Genomic DNA, 25038 nt, shown 5'->3' with positions numbered 1-25038 from the left:
AATAATATATTTTATTAATGAAGAACTTTAGAGATTTTGTAAAAAGACAAGGTAAAACAGACAGATTATGCAACAATAAAACATAAACTGTAAAACAGAGTTTTGATGGTGGAGAGGTCAGAGCAGTTGTGGAGAGGTTGTGGGAGTGAGTTCTGAGTGAGTTTTGAATGTTATGCACTGAGAGAGAGGAAGTCGATGGAGGTGATGTGGTCACTGGTTAAGAGACAGGCAGGACAATTCTGGATGTCTTGAAGTTTGGTGAGGTCTTTGGATGGGATACCATATAAATGCTATTGCTATAGTTGATTTGTGATGAATACATGAATAAGGGTTTCAGGGACAGAGAAAAAAAGGGAAGATCAAAGTCTAACAAAATACAATCCAATCACATGACTAAAAGATCCTGGAATACCTGCACCACCAATTCACCTTTTCCTCTTCCATCACCACAATCTTCCCCCGTCACAATTCTGTCTGCCCCCTCAAATATGCCAGCCTAGAACCAGCCCTGCTCTCTACATACATTTATGTTTATAATGTAGGAAATGAAGAAAACTATTTTCTCCTTCACTGGACTTTAGATTTTAGAATTGTAAACTGTTCAGGAGGTTGTACGTCCCTCAGTCCACAGTATCTACAGTATGTTGGCCTCACAGGAGCCGGGCTTCAGGATCTGTAAAGTTACAATATGTTTAACAGCTTTTCTGAACCAGGGATAAAACATGGCATAGATCAGAGGGTTTAGACAGGAGTTAAGATAAATGAGAAGGAATAAGAATGATACAAATGTTGTAGTTGTAAAACTATCTATAAAATAAAAGCAGCAGTAATATGGACAGAAACACATCAGATACACAACAACAAGAACACCCAGTGTTCTGGCTGCTTTTAGCTCTGATTTCTTTGTTTGTTGTTGCACTGAAAGCTGAAGGGTGACACTTCTATTGTGAGAGTACATGGCACGAGCCTGAGTCACAGCCACCACAAATACTCTCATATACAGAACTATGATGACTGTAACTGGAAATAAAAAGGTTATAAACAGATCAAAAGTTCCTACAAAAAAGTCAAAAGATACTGTACATTCTCCAATGCAGGAATTACTCCTGCCTGGCTGAATCAGCTCATCTTTTAAGAAGAAAATTACATAGAAAGCAGCACAGCTCCAACAAAGACAAACACAGCATTTAATTCTTGGTAAGGTTATTCTGGTGGGATAATGCAGAGGGTAACAAATAGCCACATAGCGATCAGCTGATATGAGAATGATGGTTCCAGTTGAAGCACAGATAGAAACAGAGGCAACATAGTAGTAAAATAAACATGTGATATTACCGAGTATCCAGCATTTTGTCTTTCTAAAGATTTCGAATGGAATGATTAAAAAGCCAACAAGGAAATCTGACACAGCCAGAGAGAGGATGAGGATGTTAGCAGGTTTCTGGAGCTTCCTACAAAGAAACAAAGCCAGTCAGAGATTAAAATAACTTATGCAGCCTATAATCACATTCTGATCAGATAAAAATATTGATAATTGTGATGGATTTCTTTTTAATATCTGCCTGAAATAGGAGACTGAGATTATGATGAGGAGGTTTAGAACTGCTGTGATCAGAGAGAAGAAGGACAAAACGATGTTCAGGAGGACAGCTTCAGACCAGTGAGGTGTTGGCCTCCTGCAGGACCTGTTGAGTTGTGGAAAACAGAACTCAGCTCCAATCTGAATCTCCATCATCAGATGGATACTGCTGTCTGAGCAGAACCCTGTCACACTGATCATTTATCCTTTATTTTCGTTACACAATTCTAATTTGATCTGAGCACTAACATTACTCTTCCCTTGCGGCCAAAAACATCAAGGCAACAAAAACAGGCTAACATCATATGATGTTAGGAGTCTCCATGGACTAGTAGAGGCCTGTCCGTAGGGAGCTTTAGGACACCATCCTCACTTACTTGAAACATAAAAAAAGTTAAAAACTCAAAAGTTATTTATATATTTTAGGGATCTCCAACCTCTTTTTGGCGTGTGAGCTACTTTTACACAATGAAAGTACCATTAGTTAACATCGATACTTTCCATGTGTGAATAAGCTTATGTTAACAATGCTATTTTACTATATTAACATGCATTGCATTCAAAAGTTGACTTCTCTTTATCATCAATATTATTACAATTGTTTAAATAATTAAAAAGTTTAAGGAAAATAGTGGCATTCTCAAAATTAAACATAACAAAACATTTTTTAACTAGTCAGATAATGAAATACAAATTATTTTGTGTGAATATTTTAAATGGATCAGTAACTTAACTTTTTAAGAACACAGGAACAGCTAACCTGTTCTTGTTCAGTCCCTGACGCTGTGCTCTGCCCATAGCCTCAGCAGCAATGTCAGCTTTTCATAGTATTCAGCTATTTTATCATAAATGAACAAATACTTCCAAGACCTATCAAATGTCTTGGTAACACTTTACAATAATGATCCCAAAATTGGCTCACCTAATGAGGAACTAATGGTAAATGAATCAGGATTTAATGGTTACCTAAGCTTCACAACCACTCCATGGTGGATCTATTAGCTGATTCTTGAATGATTATGCACCAAACTACAATTCAGAATACCCACCATTTTTGGAGAATTTGGAGGGGGTTCTGGAAAGTGCTCCTTCCAGTGACTCCCTCGTTCGCCTGGGGGTCTTTAACGCTCACGTGGGCAACAACAGTAAGACCTAGAGAGGTGTGGTTGGGAGGAACGGCCCAGCGAACTGAATTCAAGCTGTGTTTTGTTATTGGACTGGTGTTCATATGTGCTCTTGGCACCAGGATACCTTAGGCCGCAGCTCGATGATCGACTTTGTTGTTGTTTCGTCTGATCTGAGGCCGCATGTCTTGGACACATGGGTCAAGAGAGGGGCGGAGCCAGTTTATGAAGAAGTTCCCAAAACCAAATTTATGTAAAGTTGCAAATAAGAACTTCCAGACAACTCTATCAAAAGCCTTTTCTGCATCTAGAGATAATATACTAGTTTAGATGTTTCTACTGTAAGAGAAATCTATCAAATTAAGTAATCTACGTGAGTTTGTGGATGATGGTCTACCCTTGATTAAACCAGTTTGGTCAGGGTGTATTATGAAGGGGGTTACCTTCTCTAATCTTTTTGCCAGGGCTTTACAAATTATTTTGAGATCAACTTTAATAAGAGAAATTGGGCGATAGCTGGTAGGAAATGCTGGGTCTTTGCCTGGTTTTAAAAAGAGGCTAATATTGGCTGAATTCATGTTCGGCTGTAATCTGCCACTCTCTTCGATTTCCCTTACCGTTCTGAAAAATGTTGGAGCCAGAATGATCCAGAATTCTTTGTAGAACTCTGCTGGAAACCCGTCTGGACCTGGAGCTTTCCTATTTGTCATGGATTTAAGGGCTTCCTGGAGCTCAGATAATGTTAGTGGCGAGTCCAGGACTGTAACTTTACTGTCTGATAATTTAGGAACTGTTATCCTGTCAAGGAACTCATTGATCTCGTTATCTGATGGGTTTATCTGTGGTGAGTACAAAGTTTGGAAAAATTCTCTGAAAGTGTTGTTTATGCTTTCAGGGTCATAAACTACATTCCGGGTTGAGTCTTTAACAGCAGATATGGTAGTTTTCTATTTATTCATTTTTAACTGGCTAGCTAAAAATTTACCTGATTTATTAATATGTTCAAAGTTTTCTATTCATAGTCTTTGTGCTAAAAATTGTGTCTTTTTGTAAATAATTCCATGAAGTTCTAATTAAGCTTTACGTAATTTGCTCATTAACTCTTCTTCTGTGGATGCCTCTAAAGACTTAATGATTTCCTCTAACTCCTGAATACGTTTGTTTTCTGTTTTTTTTTCATATGTGATGAGAAAGAGATTATTTTACCTCTCATCACTGCCTTTCCTGCCTCCCAGAGAACAGATGCTGATGTTCCAGGCAGGTCATTATGTTCTAAATATAAAGTCCACTCCTTTTTTAAAAATTCTATAAAACCTTCGTCTTTGAGCAGTGATGTATTAAACCTCCAGTTTTTGCTTGGTGGGATTGTCTTTTTTTACCAGAGTTAAAGAAACCAGAGCATGGTCACTGACAACTATGGGGTGTATCTCAATGTCTGAAATGTCAGCCAACAATGAGCTACTGACTAGAAAATAATCCAAACGTGAATGAGAGTGATGGACGTGTGAAAAAAAGTATATTCTCTACGGTTAGGATGAAGAGATCGCCATGCATCACAAAGCCCATAATCACTCATGCACTGTTTAACTATATTACTGGATTGCCAATTGCGCTGAGTCCCAGCTGTACTGAGTCTGTCTGTTAAAGTGTCCATCCAAAAATTAAAATCACCTCCAAGTATAAGTGGACAGTCCAAGTGTTCGGAGAGTACAGAGAAAAAATTATGAAAGAATGAAGGGTCATCAATATTTGGACAGTATATGCTGACAATACATAAGCTTTGATTCTGTATAGATATTTTTAACATTATAAATCTACCCTCTGGATCAGAGACTGTGTCCAATACTGTGAAATTGATGTTTTTGTTTATTAAAATAGCTACACCTCTTTGCCTAGAGTTATAGCAGGCAGAGAACATGATGGGAACTCAGGTGTTTTAAGTTCATCTGCAGATGTGGCAGATCTATGAGTCTCTTGTAATAATATTACGTCTGCTTGCACTCTCTTTAACTGATCAAAAATCTTTATACTTTTCTCTATGGAGCCAGTTCCATGTACGTTCCATGAGACAAACTTTAGTGCACCCATAGATGTGTGTGTGTGAGTAGCTAAAATATGACGCCTTCATGTGAATAAGATGGAATAAGTACCTAAATGTTTAAATAGTATGTTAATAAATAACAGAAAAGTAAATAACAATAATAATAATAAAGATCCAACAATGTTTGTGGTTGTATTATTTGACGCATAAATTATGATATTATGCTTTGGATTTAATATAAAATTGTGTGTGTGTGTGTGTGTGCGTGTGCGTGTGTGTGTGTGTGTCTGTGTGTGTGGAGTCTGACACAGTGTTTGAAAGTTGTGTGGTTTTGCCATACAGGTGTAAAGGTACATAAGCAGGTAAAGAGGAAAGGAAAATACAGATACAGGTTAAAAAAGAAGAAAGAACTAAAAAGAAAAGGTGATAGGTGTGTAAGGTGGCGATGAACAGGTGATCTCATCATCTAGAACAGTGGTACTCAACCTTTTTTCACTGATGTACCCCCGTGAAATATTTTTTTCAGCCAAGTACCCCTAATCAGCGCAAAAACATTTTTGGTTGTAAAAAACAAGACCTTAAATAGGTGCCTTCAGTGACTGATTTATTGAACTTTGAAACTGATAAAGTACAAAATTCAACCATTTGGGAAAAAAAACTATTTTGAATATTTTAAATGTTAATACTCCATAATTAAATGTATTGGAAATATATTTCATCACTAAAATGTGATTGTAATTAATTAATTGAAAACAGTCACCATAAAACTATTTAAAACCATAAGATTACCCATTGAAAAATCCATAAATGTGCAAAACACTGCACATTTTTTGTAGTATCTCTTGAACTATATGGAGAAAAAAAAATATAGCTAGAAATATTTAAAAAGAATATATCAAATACAGGCCAAAGAAATGATTAAGCTAATTATAATTAAAGATTTGTGCTCATAAAAAGCATATCAACATAAAGTGTTCTCTTTTGGGATCATAGTATATCTGTTCTCTAAAAGAAATCATCAACGTCATTTTAAATAACAATTGCTAAAAACAAATGTAAATCTCAAAATATATTTTTAAAAACCAAAAAGAAGACTGAAATCTTAACATTACTGCACTGATCGGAGTGTTTTTACAGAGTTTTTAGTGAGACACTTGGGCTTGTGCTTCACTGAGGATCTTTTTCATCCTTGGTGGCAGGGAGGCAACTGCTGTGATCAAGCTCTGTTTTAGAAACAGTCTACTTCTCTGATGTACCCCCTGGAGTTTTTTTACGTACCGCCAGGGGTACGCGTACCCCCATTTGAGAAAGGCTGATCTAGAATACGGATTTAGCAGCTGTTTAATCCTGACGTGATCAAACCCAGTGAATCCTGATAAGAATAATAAATGTCTGACCTGATGTTGGGCTAATACAGCCAGTCAGTCACTCCTCGCTCCTTGTAAAGTTTATTGTCCACATAAAGCTTATCCAGCGAGATGATAGCCCTCTTCCCATCCTGGATAAACCTTTTGCGCAGCGGAAAGAGGGCTCAGCGCCGATCCAGGATTTCCTTAGGGAACTGGTCATTTACGCTGAAGTCTTTTCCTTTGAGCTCTCTTCCGTGGCTTTTAACAAGATCCTTCTGCTTAAAATGTTCAAATTTAGCCATGATGGGACGGGGTCTTCTGCTGTCCACTCTTTTAGCTCCAAGGCGATGTACCCGGTGAAAGGTGATGTTTTTTACCGTTTCTGCAGGTATCTTCATTTGGGTGTGGAGAAAGTTCTTGATTGTTTTCTCACAGTTCTCCGCCCCTTCCGTCTGCCCCGGCAGGCCTGCGAACACCAAATTATCCCTCATGCTACGGGCCTGAAGGTCCAAAACCGTCTCCTTAAGAATCTTGTTGTCCTGGGTGATCCGCGTCATTCCCTCTTCCAGGAAAGAAATGGACTCCCGCAGAGACGCGTTCTCAGCTGCGAGCCGCTCAACCTGCTCTTGAATGAACTCCAAAGATGTTCGGAGGTTCTGCAACTCCTGGTGTAGAACCTCAAGCAGATGAAGTCACCCCTCAAATCCCAGAAGCCATTTATCTATAGAATCTAATAGTTCTAATATGTCCTTACGGGGGGATGAGGCCTCAGGTGGGTCCTGAGGACGGCTCCTCTTGGTCCCAGGTGTTTCGGTCTCAGCTGCTGATTTCCTCGGACCGATAATGAAAAACTCAAAAACTTCGTCAATATAGTTTTGTAGACATTCTAAATTTTCTCCACTTACCTCCAGGTTTAGTGAGTTATACTTACCAGATTATTTTTTTATTGTCTGTAAATAAATTAGACGAAAATGCATCCTAATTGTTTGTGGATGTTTGTTAATGAGCTGCCATCAGCTTCAAACGATGCCGTGTATCTGTTGATCGGCCGTCAGCACATGCTCGGAGCCCACCAGTTCCAAACATTATACAGTTCACCAACGGCACGTGTCAGGACAAACGACCAAATATCAGCTAGTTTCTGTCTTCAGACGGGGACCAGGCAGGGATGCCCACTCTCCCCCTCACTGTTCGCTATCTTTATCGACCCAGTAGCAGAAGCAATTAGGCAAACAACAGGTATTAAAGGGATAAAGTGTAAGAAAATAGAACATAAGATTAGTCTTTATGCAGATGATGTTTTACTCTTTCTCCAGAATTCTCAATCCTCTCCCTCACATTCAATAGAACTGATAAACTCGTTTTCAAAAGTTTCAGATTACTCTATAAAATGGTTAAAATCCACAGTTCTACCAATTAATTTCTCTTTTGTCAATTCGCTTAATACACAATTGGAGTCAGGGAATATCACATACCTGGGAATTAATGTCTCTCCCAAGTTGGCAGATCTAACCAAACTAAACTACATCCCACTTTTAAAGAAAGTGGAAGATGATCTTGCAAGATGGAAATCCTTACCAATATCACTCATGGGGAGAGTTGCTACAATTAAAATGATGGTCTTACCCAGAATAAATTACTTATTTTCAATTATCCCAAACAAGCCACCAGCTGACTGGTTTAGATCTCTGGACTCCTCCATTACCAAATTCCTTTGGCAGGATAAACCTCCACGAATTAGCTTAAAAATGCTTCAGAAGACCAAAGACAGAGGAGGACTGGATCTACCCAACTTTTATTATTATTTCTTAGCCAACAGACTGCAACATATACCAAGATGGTTGCAAGATAACCCACTAGATGAGTCCTGGTTAGACATTGAACAGACACTTTACAATACGATAGAGCTTTCAGACTTACCATTTATTAGCTCAAGCATAAGAAAACATGAAGGTTTCAAAAGTATTAGTATCAGCACCTCTCTGACAGCATGGTGGGAGTATCTAAAAATGACAGCGTCTTCACTAATACCATGCAGACGCACACCTATCTGGAATAATCCTTATATTTTGCTAAATAAAAAAATGATGAACCTTCCGGACTGGAAAAATAAAGGAATCCTATACCTGGAACACATATATGAAGGATTGGACTTCATCCCAATTTAATAGAATAGTCTCCCAATTTGGAATAGATAAGAATAGCTTTTTAGAATATCTCGTCTCGTCTCGTCTCGTCTCGTCTCGTCTTCCTCCGCTTATCCGGGTCCGGGTCGCGGGGGCAGCATCCCAACTAGGGAGCTCCAGGCCGTCCTCTCCCCGGCCTTGTCCACCAGCTCCTCCGGCAGGACCCCAAGGCGTTCCCGGACCAGATTGGAGATGTAACCTCTCCAACGTGTCCTGGGTCGACCCGGGGGCCTTCTGCCGGCAGGACATGCCCGAAACACCTCCCCGGGGAGGCGTCCAGGAGGCATCCTGACCAGATGCCCAAACCACCTCAACTGGCTCCTTTCGATCCGGAGGAGCAGCGGTTCTACTCCGAGTCCCTCCCGAATGTCCGAGCTCCTCACCCTATCTCTAAGGCTGAGCCCGGCCACCCTACGGAGGAAACTCATTTCGGCCGCTTGTATCCGCGATCTCGTTCTTTCGGTCATTACCCAAAGCTCATGACCATAGGTGAGGATTGGGACGTAGATCGACCGGTAAATCGAGAGCCTGGCTTTCTGGCTCAGCTCCCTCTTCCCCACGACAGATCGGCTCAGCGTCCGCATCACTGCAGATGCCGAACCAATCCGCCTGTCGATCTCCCGATCCCTCCTACCCTCACTCGTGAACAAGACCCCGAGATACTTAAACTCCTCCACTTGAGGTAGGACCTCTCCCCCGACCCGGAGGTGGCAAGCCACCCTTTTCCGGTCGAGAACCATGGTCTCAGATTTGGAGGTGCTGATCCTCATCCCAGCCGCTTCACACTCAGCCGCGAACCTACCCAGCAAGAGCTGAAGGTCAGAGCTGGATGAAGCTAGGAGGACCACATCATCCGCAAAAAGCAGAGACGAGATTCTCCTGCCACCAAACTCGACACACTCCACACCACGGCTGTGTCTAGAAATTCTGTCCATAAAAGTGATGAACAGAACCGGTGACAAAGGGCAGCCCTGGCGGAGTCCAACCCTCACTGGGAACAGGTCCGACTTACTACCGGCTATGCGGACCAAACTCATGCTCCTCTGGTAAAGGGACTGAATGGCCCTTAACAGAAAGCCACCCACCCCATACTCCTGGAGCGTCCCCCACAGGGTGCCCCTGGGGACACGGTCATAAGCCTTCTCCAAATCCACAAAGCACATGTGGATTGGTTGGGCAAACTCCCATGCCCCCTCCATCACCCTTGCAAGGGTATAGAGCTGGTCCACAGTTCCACGGCCAGGACGAAAACCACATTGCTCCTCCTCTATCTGAGATTCAACTATCGATCGGACCCTCCTCTCCAGTACCTTGGAGTAGACCTTTCCAGGGAGGCTGAGGAGTGTGATCCCCCTATAGTTGGAACACACCCTCAGGTCACCCTTCTTAAAGATGGGGACCACCACCCCGGTCTGCCACTCCCTAGGAACTGCCCCCGATGACCACGCAATGTTGTAGAGACGTGTCAACCATGACTGCCCTACAACATCCATAGCCTTGAGATACCCAGTACGAACCTCATCCGCCCCCGGGGCTCCGCCGCTGTGTAGTTGTTTGACTACCTCAGCAACTTCTGCCCCCGAGATCGGACAGTCCATCCCCAGGCCTCCCAGCTCTGGTTCCTCCTCGGAATGCGCATTGGTGGGATTGAGGAGCTCCTCAAAGTATTCCTTCCACCGTCCGACTATAGCCTCAGTTGACGTCAGCAGCTCCCCATCCCCACTGTAAACAGTGTGAGCGAATTGCTGCCTTCCTCTCCTGAGGCGCCGGACAGTTTGCCAGAACCTCTTTGGAGCCGATCGATAGTCTTTCTCCATGGCCTCACCAAACTCCTCCCACGCCCGAGATTTTGCCTCGGCAACTGCCACTGCTGCACCCCGCTTGGCTATCCGGTACCTGTCTGCTGCCTCCGGAGACCCACAGACCAGCCACGCCCTGTAGGCCTCCTTCTTCAGCCTGACGGCTCCCCGAACCTCTGGTGTCCACCAGCGGGTACGGGGGTTGCCACCACGACTGGCACCGGCCACCTTACGACCACAGCTAGCAACAGCCGCCTCGACAATCGCAGAGTGGAACAAGGCCCACTCGGACTCAATGTCCCCCACTGCTCTCGGGACGTGGTCAAAGCTCTGCCGGAGGTGGGAGTTGAAGACCGTCTTGACAGGTTCTTCTGCCAGGCGTTCCCAGCAGACCCTCACTATGCGTTTGGGTCTGCCAGGTCTACGCGGCATGTTCCCTTGCCATCTGATCCAACTCACCACCAGGTGGTGATCAGTTGACAGCTCCGCCCCTCTCTTCACTCGGGTGTCCAAAACATACGGCCGCAGGTCAGATGATACGACTACAAAATCTATCATCGACCTGTGACCTAGGCTGCCCTGGTACCAAGTGTACCGGTGGGCATCCTTATGTTCGAACATGGTGTTCGTTATGGCCAAACTGCGGCTTGCACAGAAGTCCAATAACAAAACACCGCTCGAGTTCTGATCAGGTGGGCCGTTCCTCCCAATCACACCCCTCCAGGTCAAGCTGTCATTGCCCACGTGAGCATTGAAGTCCCCCAGCAGGACAATGGAGTCCCCTGATGGAGCACTATCTAGCACTCGTCCCAGGGACTCCAAAAAGGGTGGGTACTCTGAACTGATATTTGGCCCATAAGCACAAACAACAGTCAGGACCCGTTCCCCGACCCGAAGGCGCAAGGAAGCTACCCTCTTGTCCCCCGGGGTAAACCCCAACACACAGGCAGAGAGTCTCGGGGCTAACAAAAAGCCAACCCCAGCCCTCCGCCTCTCACCCGGAGCAACTCCAGCAAAGTAGAGTGTCCAACCCCTCTCCAGGTCTCGGGTTCCAGAGCCAATGCTATGTGTCGAGGTGAGTCCGACTATATCTAGCCGGTACCGCTCAACCTCTGCCACAAGCTCCGGCTCCTTCCCCGCCAGCGAGGTGACGTTCCATGTCCCAAAAACTAGTTTTCTTGTCCGGGGATTGGACCGCCAAGGCTCCCGCCTTGGTCTGCCACCCGATTCACATTGCACCGGACCCTTCATGTTCCTCCTGCGGGTGGTGGGTCCACAGTTGGACGAGCCCATGTATCCGGTTCGGGCTGGGCCCGGCCGGGCCCCATGGGCGAAAGCCCGGCCACCAGGCGCTCGCTCACGGGCCCCAACCCCAGGCCTGGCTCCAGGGTGGGACCCCGGTAACCCTCCGGGCCGGGTACTCCGACTCTTCGTTTTAACCGCCATGAAAGATCCTTCGAACCGTTCTTTGTCTCACCAAATTAAATCTGTAGTCAAACAAAAATTTAAGCTCAATAAAATAGAATTACAAACACCACCAAGGGTATTTAACTTCTATAATCTCAACCCCCCAAACTACTGTCTAAAGTATATAAGACACTGTCCAAAATAGACGATAGAATAGCAATCCCTATTGAAAAATGGGAGGTGGATTTATCAGTCAGCTTCGACAAGATCTTCTGGTCCCAAACTTGTTTAAAAACTTTTAAAATGATCAGACACTCCAATTTACAATTAATTCAGTACAAATTTCTACACTTAGTACACTATACAGGTCATCGAATGTTCGAGATAGGGTTTGTATCATCTGATACCTGTACACACTGCACAAACAACATTCCTGACAGTTACATTCACGCACTGTGGTCATGCCACCTGTCCAGGAATTTTGAGGTAGAGTATGTGAAGATCTGTTAAAGTGTCTGAAATGTCATATCCCAACTTTCCCCTCTTTGTTTACTGGGAAACCTGGATGATGTCCTGATTGAAACATCTTTAGTTCATGTGGTTCTGATGCCATGTGCATCGCTAAGAAAACTATCCTCTTGAATTGGAAAAATAGAGATACTCTCTGCATTAACCCGGATAGTAATCTTTTGTTAGATCATATTACACTTGATTTAGCCTCTGCGTCCACTTCAAATCAATCTCTCTGGGCTCATTTGATCGGTTCCATCACATAGCGATGATGGGGGACCTTTTATATTGTCCTGCGGGATGATGTGGGTGAGGTGGTGGAGGAACTGAGTTTGGAGTATCCGGATGTTCCCTGGAGGTGGGTTCACTGGAGGTGTCTGGGACTGGGGGGCTGTTACCTCCCTCTTGAGGTGCTTGGATTGCCTCGGGGGTGGACTACTGGCAGTTGTGAGTGGGGCCCCTTGGAGGTCTTGGCGGCAGCCATGGGTCGCTGCCTGGCAGCTGCATTGCCCCTGGGCAGGTCTGGGTGGGGGCTCGGGGTGTGGGGGTGGCCGGCCCCGTGTGGGGATCTGGGCGGGCCTTGAGAGCCGGGTCCTGACATGCATGCTGCCGAGAAGAAGGAAGGAACATCCAGCCGTGCCTGGCCCGGGTTCAGGGGCCTCGGGTAGACCTTGGCTCCTCTGCTGTCCCATCACAGGAGATGGGAAGGTCCAGGAGGGGAGGACAAAACTTTACCTGGATGTCCTATGTCTTACATATTCTGGAAGTTGTGAACATGCAGGGATGGGCATAGATATTCTGCTGGGGTGGGGCTGGGTTGGTGCCCTCGGCCTCTGTGAGGCTCTGCAATGCTGCTGCTTTGGTCCTTGGCAAGATGGGCCTTAAAGGAAGACACACCCAGAGAGAGAGAGTAAATTATTTGTTAATGTTCGTGATCGCCATGCGTGAGCTTGGCCCAGACATCCAGCCCCCACTCTGCTCCAGCCTCAAAGCTTTCTCCTCACCTGCTCTGTATACCTGCATTCTCCAATTATCTGTTAGATAATATTTAACCTCCATAACCCTGGAACCTGAAATAAACACTCGGCAACAAGGGAAGACATTTTACCCTGAGTCTCCAAAATCAAGGAGAGTTAATGCAGGAATCACCTTCTCCAAGGCTTCTTCCCACATCACTCCCGTGTGCTCCCAGTTCATCAGGGGCTTTATTCAAAAAATGGATGGGGGAGAAGGCGGGCCTTCTCAAGTTACAGAGGTACAGAGGTTTCTCAATCAACATCCTTGCTCAACCTTTTCATGAACAGCCAACACAGAGATTCATGATGTGTAATGGGCATCTTTTAGGCCTCAAAAAGGTACATTTATAAAAATACCCAACAGTCTCCGTGCCCTGGGTGGCATTTTGACAACAGAGGTGCCTATTGGGGTCAAGCCCAACCAGCCATTCTTCCCCATCCCCACATATTTTTCTCCTCCTGCTCCCTCACATCATCACACAAACATGCACATAGGTCCTTGGGGCTGGACAAGCCAGGGAGTGCGGGTATGGACCCATTTCCTCATTCCTGTGGCAATCTGCCCCCCAATATTATTTGCACCTTAAACACTTCCACCAACGATGTTCCACACAAACACACACTTAGGGCCTTGGGAGTGAGCACATTCAACGACACTTGGCAGGGGATTTCTTAGCCTCATCCCGAGTGCCGGTGCCCACTTCCAATTTTAAACTGCACTTAGACACCGAGGGCTGTGGGTACAAGTGGGGTGTGTGGTGGCATCAGCTGGCATAGGCCAGACAATGGCCGCACTGCCCGCTCACCACAGCCATGGAATAAACCTCATCAACATCTACCAACATTATATTGGAGCAGGCGGAGGGAGACTAGGGATCTTAGCACACCTCTGTTGTTGCTTGGCTTCCTGGAGATGGAGGCTAGGAGGGAGATCTGGCCATCTGGTTCGGGTCTGGGGTGGTGGGTTGCTGTGCTTTAGCGTTGGACGGGGGAGACTGCTCATCAGCACCCCAGCAGAAAGGGTCAAACTCTGGGAGCCAGTAATGGTTGTACCCCATGTGCAGCTGTACCGGGACCAGAGTGAATAGGGTGTGTATGGGGAGCATGATTGGATATCCGGCATGCATTTTTGTAAGTCTTAGGTTGTATGTGTATGTCTGAGCATGAGGGAGGAAGTGTATGACTGTGTTTGTGTATGACTGTATGTCAGGTGGGGCCTTTGACTCCTCCCTTTTCCTGGGACTTCTTTTGATGATATAGATCTTCGTCACCCCTCCCCCTGTCACACCTGGTGTTGAGTGCGGTGCCTTTGTCTGCCTGAATGTTCGTGGCTCCCGGGTCAGGGGGTTTAAGATTTTGGTGCCTTCATAAGTACAGGCTTGGGCACGTTCAACACATGTCTTAAGGCTGTCGTTGCCACCAAATGCACTATGATTTATTATCGTGTGATTGTTCAGTTAAACAATGTTGATTTTATATTTCTTCAAGTTGACACAGTGATAGCTTGCTCTTGTTGTATTGTTGTGTGTCTCATTTTTAAAATTTTTTTATTATTTTTTTCTCTTCTTTCTCTTTCTGCAGGTCTAGAAGCAGACTCTTGTTCATTATTGTTTATTTTCATTAAGACCTATTAATCAATCCCCTACAAATTAATAGTTACAGGTCTTTTGAACATCTGATTCTTACTGTTCCTAATCCAGATTGCAAAACTCGAAAACCACTCTTGTTTGTGTTTTTGTATCATCCACCAGGCCCTTACTCTGAGTTTTTGGATCAGATGTCATGATCTGGTAAGTGGCCTCCTTCCTAATCTTCCCTGAGAGCTTTATTGCAGGTGGGTGGTGACGTGGAGCGGGCAGCTGCTGCCAATCTTCTATCAACAGGTTAAGCATAAAAGGAGGAGTGAGACGACAGCACCTTGCCGATCACGAGGGAGGGAGGTGTTAGTTGAGGACAGCTGAGCAGCGAGGAGAGTAAGCTCCGATCGGCTTACGGTAGTGCCTTCGTCACGGGATTGGAGCAGCTAATTACCCGGTGGCGGTTTGGATCGGTCGGGCGGGGGGTTTTGGAGGATCGTTTCACGGCTTGTGAGGTCCGGTAAGACGGTGTTCTGGCTCTGTGCTTGTTCAATCTTTTTCCCGTGCTTATGGGGACAAAGTCTGCTGATGGGGTCGAGGCTGCCTCCTCGTTGGAGGGTAAGGGTGTGTCTAAGAGGGATCGTGGGGCTCGGGATGATTCTTCTCCGGATGGTGTGAGGGTGGATGGCCCGGTAAAGTTGATGAGGGTCGGTGGAGCCGGTGGTTCTGACATGGTTGTTCATTTGCATGTGTTGAGTGGTGGTAGTTTTTCTTCTTTCAGCCCGTTGCGGTTGTCTCGGGAACTGAAAGAAAAAGTTGGTGATGTGGTAGATGCGGCCATCTTGCACGGCGGGGTGCTGTCTGTTGTATGCCGAACGGAGGCCCAGCACACTTAGGCGCTTAAGCGTTTTTGTAAGTTGTTGTGGATGCGTCGTTGCTTAGTTCTTCTTGTGGTGTTCAGGGGGTGATTTACGGGGTTCCGAATGAGGTCTCAGACGCTGAGCTGTAGGACAACCTGAGGGTTGGCGATGTGACGGCGGTGCATCATCTGGGCCTTAAGGCGAGTGGGGTCATGCCCTTGTTGTTGACCTTTGGGGACACAGTGCTTCCAGATCGTGTTGGTCTTGGCTTTGTAAGTTGCTTTTGAGATGACCCCATTGCAATGCTTTAGGTGCCAAAGGTTTGGTCATGTGGCAGGGGTTTGCATGGCTAGTCAGAAGTGTAGGTGTTGTGGAGGTGATCATGGGGGACAGCAGTGTGCAGCGGCTTTCGTCTGCTCAAACTGCGGTGGTGGACATCAAGACACCTATCGCGGTTGTGTGTTTTATAGGGAGGCGGTGACAGGAGAAGATTTTTGGGTGACCCACAAGGTGTCTTACGCAGAGGCGGTTCGTAGGGTGAAGGGGGTTGGGGGTGCTGTGACCCATGGGGCGGGTGTGTGCAGCCAGGCTCCATCCACTGGTGTGGAGGTTTAATTTTAGGTGTGCAAGTTGGTCCCTATTTACAGAAGGTTTGGATGACGCTATCTTTCGGATAAGGGGTGGAGGGGACATGGACGATTGGGATGCTGCAGTTGCTGGGTGTGTTCAGACTGTGGCAGAGGCTCATATTCCTAAAAAACGCATTCCTGCTGGTCGGTCTATGGTTCCGTGGTGGACTGAGGCCTGTATTGAGGCCATTCAGACTAGAAATAAGGCGTTTAGGTTTTTTAGGAGGCATCTTTTGGAGTCCAACGCTTTGGTCTATAAATGATTGAGAGCGGTAGCTCGAAGGGTGGTGAAGGTGGCGAAGAGGGATGGCTGGAGGACCTTTTGTGATGGCTTAGGGCCACGGACCCCTGTGCCTTCCTTGTGGGGCTTGGTCCGCAGGATGTTCGGTGCTCGTGTGAGGCACGCGATACCTGTGTAGGGGACTGTGTGGCTGTCGGAGATCGGGAGAAGGCGGACCTTTTGGTGGCGCATTTCCAGAGGGTCCATAATTCGGCTCATGTTTCATCTGAGGACTGTGCTCGGTGGGAAGGTTTGGTGCGGGCTTGTGCCGGGGATTTGTGGGGGATGGGGACGGTCCACGGGATTTGAACCTCTTTTTCTCTATGGATGAGCTGAAACAGGCGGTGTGGTCTGGGAAGGATACCAGCCGGGTTAGGGATGGCCTGGGGTACCCGCTGCTAATGCATGCGGGTGACATCTTTCTTGAGGAGGTCTTGTTCCTGTTCAACTCAGTGTGTGAATCTGGTTGGTTGCCTGCAGAGTGGAAGCATTCGGTAATTGTGCATTTTGGGAAGCCTGGGAAACCTCCTGGGACGACAGATTCGCACAGGCCTATAGCCCTGACATGCGTTGTTTGCAAGGTGATGGAGCGTATGGTCGCCTCCTGCTTGGTCTACTTTCAGGAGCATTCAGGATTTTTTACCTGGTGTCAGAGTGGCTTTCGGCGGGGGCATAATACAATTGACGCTATAGCGCCATTGGATTTGGACGTTTGGAGGGCTTTGGCCAATAAGGAGGTGGTTTTAGCAGTGGTTTTTTTTTACATTGAGAAGGCCTATGATATGATGTGGAAGGAGGGGTTCATGATGTCTCTGTTAAATGCTGGGGTATGTGGACGGATGCTGCGGTGAGTCGATGGTTTTTTGAGTAACAGGACCATCCAGGTTTGGGTGCGTTCTGCTCTCTCATTGTCTGTGGAGGTGTAAAATGGTGTCCCGCAGGGTAGTGTGATCAGTCCGGTCCTTTTCAATGTCTTTGTTAATGGGCTGTTTGATTCCTTGAGTGGGGATCTGTGGAGGTCTCTGTTTGCTGACGACTGAGCTTTTGGGAAGCGTGGCTGGAATCTTTTGTATGTTTTTTTTTTTGTGGGGTGCAGAGGGGTTTGAATGGTGTGGTGGCCTGGTCAAGGAGTTGGGGTTTCAAGCTGTCCTCCACTAAATCCAAATTTATGGCTTTTGGTTACCGCACGAAGGTCTCCGGAAGGGGTTTGCTGCCGGATGGGTTGGAACTGGAACGGGTTTCTTCTTATAAGTATCTAGGACTGTGGTTTGATGATAGGCACACATGGGGGATGCATGTTTGTAATTTAGTATGGAGGTGTGAACGTGTGTTGAACGTTAAGCGCTGCCTGGCTGGGACATCTTAGGGGGCGGACAGGAACTCCTTGTTGCTGGTGTATAGGGGCATGCTTAGGTCAGTTTTGGATTTTGGTTGTTTCGTTTACGGGTTGGTAGCACCCACTACCCTAAAGCGCCTGGATGTGTTGCAGGTGCGGGTGTGTTGTGGGGCATTCTGCTCGAACCCGGTGCCAGCCGTTCTTGTAGAGGTGGGTGAGATACTCTTATGTTTCCGTCGGCTGCAGCTGGGATTACGATATCTGCTGAGGGTCAAGGGTATGGGTGAGTCCTCCCTTGCGGAGGCCTTGTTGGGCTGTGTTAGGGAGTTTTGTGGGTGGAGGCCGGCGGGCTCGTAGGGGCTTTCCGTATCTGCTGAGGAGCCGGGCAGTGAAGCTAGGATTCCTTGAGTGGCCTGTGTTTTCCTACCTGGTCTGGACCGAGGTCCCTCCGTGGCTTTTACCGGTTCCTGAGGTGGATTGCTCCTTTCTTGAGCGGGTTGGCGTCGGCAGTGGGGTGGGGGCGTTTGAGGTATATGTGGAGGAATCCTGGGGGGAGTATTTGCAGCTGTACTCTTGATGGCTCCAAAGACCCGGAGAGTGGCAGGGTGGCAGTTGGGCTGGCAGTGCCTGCTTCACGGTATCGATATGGTCGTAGGATAGAGGATAAGTGTGCTGTGTTCTCTGTGGAGTTGGTGGTGATTTGGTGGGCCCTGCAGTGGATTGAAGCACGGTTGCCGTCCCACTCTGTTGTGTGCTCAGATTCTGCAGCTGCTCTTTTGGCGATGAAGGAGCAGTGTTCCCGGTCAAGGCCTGACCTGTTGGCAGTGATTCGGATGCAGCTGCACAGGTTAGTGGTATTGGGGTATTTGGTGAGCTTTGTGTGGGTGCCTGGTCATGTAGGGGTGATGAGCAACGAGGAGGCGGACGCTGCTGCAAAGGATGCGCTGCGGCATCAGAACGTGGACATGAGAGTGGGGTTGGGTCTACCGGAGTGTCGCTCTGAGATTGGTCGAGTGGCTCTCAATATGTGGCAGGCCTCCTGAGATGCGGGGTTGGCTGGGCAGATGTATTATGGGCTGTGGCATTGTGTAGGAGTCCGTGGGCCGGTCCTTGAGTGTGGGAGGAGGGATTCTGTGGATTTGACACGCCTGAGGTTGGGACATAGCTGCCTTAGGGGAGGTTTTTTTTTGGTAGGTCGACATCTGGATGGCTGTTGTGCTTGCGGGGAGCGGGAAATGGTTGCTCATGTCCTACTGCACTGTTGTCTCTACGTGGTTGAGCGGCGGGCCTTGTTTAGCTTCCTGGGGACTGTTGGTGTGACTGTGTTTGGCCTGCGTACTTTGTTGGGGTTGGAAGATCGATGTGTTGAGGGGGCACTTTTGGCTTTTCTTCAAAAGGTTGGCGTGAACGGGAGGTTGTAAATCTTGGGCTATTGGCCATCGTTGCTGAGGCAGCAATACGCCTTGAAGGCGTCTTGCCTGCCATATCTCCCATTTGAAGAAGAAGAACACCTTGCCAGATGATTACTCAATATTTTCATTTCTATCCCTTCATAAACTGATGGTGTAGTTCATAGTCTTACTTTTTTTTACTTGTGGCACTAACCCTAACCCTAAAAAAGAAGGTAATTAAGAACAGGAAGTGGGCTGTCTGCTTTAATTCTGATCTATGTACAATAAAAAAAATCTTTAGAAAATTGGAAAGAACATGGTGCTCTACTTACTGGGAGGAGTCCTACTTATTCTGGAAAAATAGTCTTGTGATTTATAAAAATAAGCTTCGACAAACTAGAACTGCTTATTTCTCAGCGTTAATTTCGGTACAGTTGCCAAACTTACACAGAATCATAGCTCTGAACCATCCATTACCTTATCCTTCAGCAGCAACGACTTTATGGGATTTTTCACAAGTAAAATTAATTCTATCAGAAACAAAATAATTTGCATCCTCTCTAATGCGATTTCTTCTTCCTCAAAATGTGAGGCAGCATCAGAGGTAACTGTAGAACCTCATCTGTGTTTGAACTGTTTTGATTCAGTTGAGCTTTCAGAGTTATCAAAAATATTAGCTTCATCTAAACATTCAACTTTATTTTAGATCCAATCCTAACCAAATTATTTAAAGATGCATTTCATTTGGTTACTGCCCCCATTCTAGATATAATCAATCTATCCTTAGTGAATGGGTAAGTACAGCAGGATTTTTAGGTTACGGTAATCAAACCTCTACTTAAGAAACCTCTTGATCCAGATGACCTAATGAATTATAGACCAATATCTAACCGTCCATTTTTATCCAAAGTCCTTGAGAAAATGGAGGTCAGTCACATATGTGATTATCTAAAAGTTAATGATCTATTTGAGCAATTTCAGTCCGGTTTTAGAGAGTATCACCGCACTGAAACCCCATCAGTGAAAATTACAATTGATATTCTCATCACCTCAGATAAGAAACTTGTATCTGTTCTAGTCTTGTTAGATGGTTTAAATCCCACCTATCTGACAGATTTCATTTTGTAAATGTACATGACAAATCTTCATACTCCAGGGTTACTTGTGGAGAACCACAGGGTTCAGTGCTTGGCCAAATTATCTTTACTATATATATGCTTACAAATGGTAAAATCATTAGGCCCGTGGCTCACCGGAGGCAGACACGCTGTGCTATGTTGCGACCGTGATTTTGAGGAGTCAAGTAGTCACACATGATGCACTGCGCCTCTAAGCGCTTCTTGGAAAGTCATGCAATAGTCATAACATCGCATGGGAAGTTACTCTGTTTATACGTGAGCAGACTTGCTGTTGTGTTTTGTGAGACTCAAATTCATTAAAATGGGTAAGTACGCTATTTAATTCAATATTTATTGATCAATAGTACTTTAAAGTTATCAAAACTAGCTGGGTTTGTGCCTGCTATTGGGTTTGTGCCGTAAAGCTGTTCCGCATCGTAATGTCTGTTGTAAAGATAAACTGATAGAACTGGCAACTATCTTCAACGCTTCGGCACGGCACTTGTAGGGATGCGGCGCAGCACTGTCCGTGTGCCCACTCTCATTAACTATAATGGCTTCTATTTCAAATGACGGCGCATTTTAAGACTAGGCTTAAAACATTTTTATTTGATAGGGCCTATGCTTAAAATCTGATGTTAGCCCAGATCTGGACAAGTGGGAGAGTAGAGGGAGGTGGAGTGTACAGTCGGTAAAGACGGCTCTCCCTTGCCCTGCCTCCAACATGCCTCCATCTACAAGGCTAGGTTGTCCAGAGTTGTCTCTGTAGTTATGTTGCTGTGGGCTTAGACTGCTGGAGGACATACTAACCAATTTCCACACTCAACTATTTCCGTTTACACTATGCGTTTTAACTGCATTGTTTCCTACCTACCTAACTGGTTACTCCACATACGTATTTCATGAGCATTTTTTAAGTCAGAAGTACCCCTGATTATTTTGAGCCTGAGAAGGTTAACTTGGTGTACAATGGTGTTCTGCTGAGCTGTGGTAGCCTCATTGTTGGGTCACTGATTCAGTGCTACATAATTAAACTTGAATTGAATTGAAGGCTCTGGGGGTGGATGTTATCCGCCCGAAACGGGGGTACTCTGGGAGAATGGGGTACCATGCCCTCTGATACGGGCTGTTAGGTCCCTGTATGAGCGGTGTCAGAGCTTGGTCCACATTGCCGGCAGTAAGTCGGGGTCATTCTCAGTGAGAGTTGGACTCTGCCAAGGCTGCCCTTTGTCACCAATTCTGTTCATAACTTTTATTGACAGGATTTATAGGCCCGGCAAAGGAGTTGGGGGAATCCGATTTGATGGACAGAGGATCGTGTCTCTGCTTTTTGCAGATGATGTGGTCCTGTTGGCCTCATCAATACATGATCTTCAGCTTTCGCTGGAGCGGTTCACAGCCAAGTGGGAAGCAGCTGGGATGAGAATCGGCTCCTCTAAATCTGAGACCATGGTCTTGAATTGGAAAAGGGGATGAGGTTCTGCCCCAAGTGGAGGAGTTTACTTGGGGGTTTTAAATGTATGTGAGTTTTAAACATGCCTTCTAGTGAGTTAAAACCTTTAAAAAAGTTTTAACCAGGTGTTTTTAATGTTGATAATTGGTCTTTTAAAAGTTAACATTTTAATCTTGTTTTCATTTGGAATAATTTTACTAATGCTCACCATCTGTTTGCTCTCTTGTTTTAAGAACCTTTTATGACAAAGCAAACAAATTTTTAATTCCACTCCCCTGTTTCTTGTAAGCCCCACCCTTCACACATTTTACATCAGAGTCGGGGTTTAACACAGCTAAAAACATTTAAAAGAAGTTTTGTTGGCAAGGTGTCCAGACAGCAGGTAGATGAATTTAAGATCGTTATTATGTCCCCCAGTGTTTTAGCAGTAATCACACTGAAAACTGGCCACAAACCTGTGTTGCTGTAGCTGTGATCTAATTGTGCATGTTGACATGGAGGAATGAATGGTCGATCTGATGTTAATGATTTTTAGATAGTAGAACAGGTCTTGGGTCATAAAATGGAATATTATATTTTATTAATGGAGAACTTTAGAGATTTTGAAAAAAGACAAGGTTAAGCAGACAGATTATGCAACAATAAAACATAAACTGTAAAACAGAGTTTTGATGGTGGAGAGGTCAGAGCAGTTGTGGAGAGGTTGTTGGAGTGAGTTCTAGAGGGTGGGGGCAGCCATGGAGAGGTTGGTCCTGTGGGAGAGGAAGTCGATGGAGGTGATGTGGTCACTGGTTAGGAGACAGGCAGGACAATTCTGGATGTCTTGATGTTTGGTGAGTGTTTTGGATGGGATACCATGTAGATGCTATTGCTGTAGTTGATTTATGATGTGATGAATACATGAATAAGGGTTTCAGGGACAGAGAAACAAGGGAAGATTAATGTCTAACAAAATACAATTCAATAACATGACTAAAAGATCCTGGAATACCTCCACCACCAATATGCCTGTTCTACTTCTATCACCACAATCCTCCCCCGTCACAATTCTGTTTGCCCCCTCAAATATGCCAGCCTAGAACCGGCCCTGCTCTCTACATACATTTATGTTTATAATGTAGGAAATGAAGAAAACTACTTTCTCCTTCACTGGACTTTAGATTTTAGAATTTTAAATTGTTCAGGAGGTTGTACGTCCCTCAGTCCACAGTATCTACAGTATGTTGGCCTCACAGGAGCCGGGCTTCAGGATCTGTAAAGTTACAATATTGGGCCATTCCCATCTGTACCGGGTCGGCCCGGGCCGGGTAGCCCCAGTCGGCCCCAGCCTGGCCCGGTTGATTCCACACATCCTTGTCTTCAGCCCATGTGGGCTGATTCTACCCACCAATCAGAGGCTTGCTCTAATGGAAGGTGTGAATGGGCTGATTCTACCCACCAATCAGAGGCTTGCTCTAATGGAAGGTGTGAATTTGCTGTCAGCAGTGGGCGTGTTGGCCCTGGTCGGCCTGAAGCAGTACCCCTCGGGAAGAGGGCCGAGAATGAGCCTTGGTTGGCCCGGGAAAATTCCAGGCCACCCAGATATGTAAACAACCTACGCTACCCGGCCCGGGCCGACCCGGTACAGGTGGGAATGGGGCTTATGTTTAACAGCTTTTCTGAACCAGGGATAAAACATGGCATAGATCAGAGGGTTTAGGCAGGAGTTAAGATAAATGAGAAGGAATAAGAATGATACAAATGTTGTACTTGTAAAACTATCTATAAAATAAAAGCAGCAGTAATATGGACAGAAACACATCAGATACACAACAACAAGAACACCCAGTGTTCTGGCTGCTTTTAGCTCTGATTTCTTTGTTTGTTGTTGCACTGAAAGCTGAAGGGTGACACTTCTATTGTGAGAGTACATGGCACGAGCCTGAGTCACAGCCACCACAAATACTCTCATATACAGAACTATGATGACTGTAACTGGAAATAAAAATGTTATAAACAGATCTAAAGTTCCTACAAAATAGTCAAAAGATATTGTACATTCTCCAATGCAGGAATTACTCCTGCCTGGCTCAATCAGCATATCTTTTAAGAAGAAAGTTACATAGAAAGCAGCACAGCTCCAACAAAGACAAACACAGCATTTCATTCTTGGTAAGGTTATTCTGGTGGGATAATGCAGAGGGTAACAAATAGCCACATAGCGATCAGCTGATATGAGAACAATGGTTCCAATTGAAGCACTGATAGAAACAGAGGCAACATAATAGTAAAATAAACATGTGATATTACCGAGTATCCAGCATTTTGTCTTTCTAAAGATTTCGAATGGAATGATTAAACAGCCAACAAGGAAATCTGACACAGCCAGAGAGAGGATGAGGATGTTAGCAGGTTTCTGGAGCTTCCTACAAAGAAACAAAGTCAGTCAGTGAGGTTAAAATAACTTACGCAGCGTAGAATCACATTCTGATCAGATAAAAATATTGATAAATGTGATGTTTTTCTTTTTAATATCTGCCTGAAATAGGAGACTGAGATTATGATGAGGAGGTTTAGAACTGCTGTGATCAGAGAGAAGAAGGACAATACGATGTTCAGGAGGACAGCTTCAGACCAGTGAGGTGTTGGCCTCCTGCAGGACCTGTTGAGTTGTGGAAAACAGAACTCAACTCCAATCTGTATCTCCATCATCAGATGGATACTACTGTCTGAGTAGAACCCTGTCACACAGATCATTTATACTTTTCCTTCATTACACAATTCTAATTTGATCTGAGCACTAACATTACTCTTCCCTTGTGGCCAAAAACATCAAGGCAACAAAAACAGGCCAACATATGATGTTAGACAGGAGTCTCCATGGACTAGTATGCCCGTCCGTAGAGGGCTTTAGGACACCATCATCACTTACTTGAAACAACAAAAAAGTTAACAACTCAAAAGTTATTTATATATTTTAGGGATCTCCAACCTTTTTTGGCGTGTGAGCTACTTTTACACAATGAACGTACGATTAGTTCACATAGATACTTTCCATGTGTGAATAAGCTTATTTTAAATATGCTATTTTACTTTATTAACATGCATTGCATTCACAAGTTGATTTCTCTTTATCAATATTACAATTTTTTTAAATAATTAAAAAGTTTAAGGAAAATAGTGACATTCTGAATATTAAACAAAACAAAACATTTTTAACTAACTCAGATAATGAAATACAAATGATTTTGTGTGAATATTTTTATTTTTTTTTTTATTATTATTATTTTTTTTACCGTGTTCTGTCTGGCTGTGAAGCAAACAGAATTGATGCCTGGATGCTGGTAACAAGCTTTACAGATTTACTCTCAGGTGGAGCATCAAAGCGTCTGCTTTTAATGTCA

The 25038-nt window shown here is 45.1% G+C and overlaps 1 protein-coding gene across 1 annotated transcript; it reads right to left on the bottom strand.

Moving 5' to 3' along the window:
• Positions 1-221: 221 nt before the first annotated feature.
• LOC129159916 (trace amine-associated receptor 13c-like) lies at positions 222-1882 on the bottom strand. The gene is made up of 2 exons (XM_054737048.2): positions 1563-1882; positions 222-1451 (listed from the first exon to the last, which is right to left on the bottom strand). Exons 1-2 carry the CDS (start codon positions 1778-1780, stop codon positions 635-637), a joined length of 1035 nt encoding a protein of 344 aa, XP_054593023.2. The 5' UTR covers positions 1781-1882; the 3' UTR covers positions 222-634.
• Between the last annotated feature and the right edge of the window lie 23156 nt (positions 1883-25038).

Source organism: Nothobranchius furzeri, chromosome 2, assembly GCF_043380555.1.
Source record: "Nothobranchius furzeri strain GRZ-AD chromosome 2, NfurGRZ-RIMD1, whole genome shotgun sequence".
In the NCBI taxonomy this organism is placed as follows: domain Eukaryota; kingdom Metazoa; phylum Chordata; class Actinopteri; order Cyprinodontiformes; family Nothobranchiidae; genus Nothobranchius; species Nothobranchius furzeri.
Note: the sequence above shows the minus strand (reverse complement) of the source record. Positions and strands in the feature narration are given on the sequence as shown.

What these genes read in the sequence shown, in the direction of transcription:
- LOC129159916 (XM_054737048.2), bottom strand. Translation starts at nt 1,780, where the DNA reads ATGATCAGTGTGACAGGGTTCTGCTCAGACAGCAGTATCCATCTGATG. An exon ending in ATCTCAGTCTCCTATTTCAG is followed by an intron (nt 1,452 to 1,562) that starts GCAGATATTAAA and finishes GTTTCTTTGTAG; the next exon opens with GAAGCTCCAGAAACCTGCTA.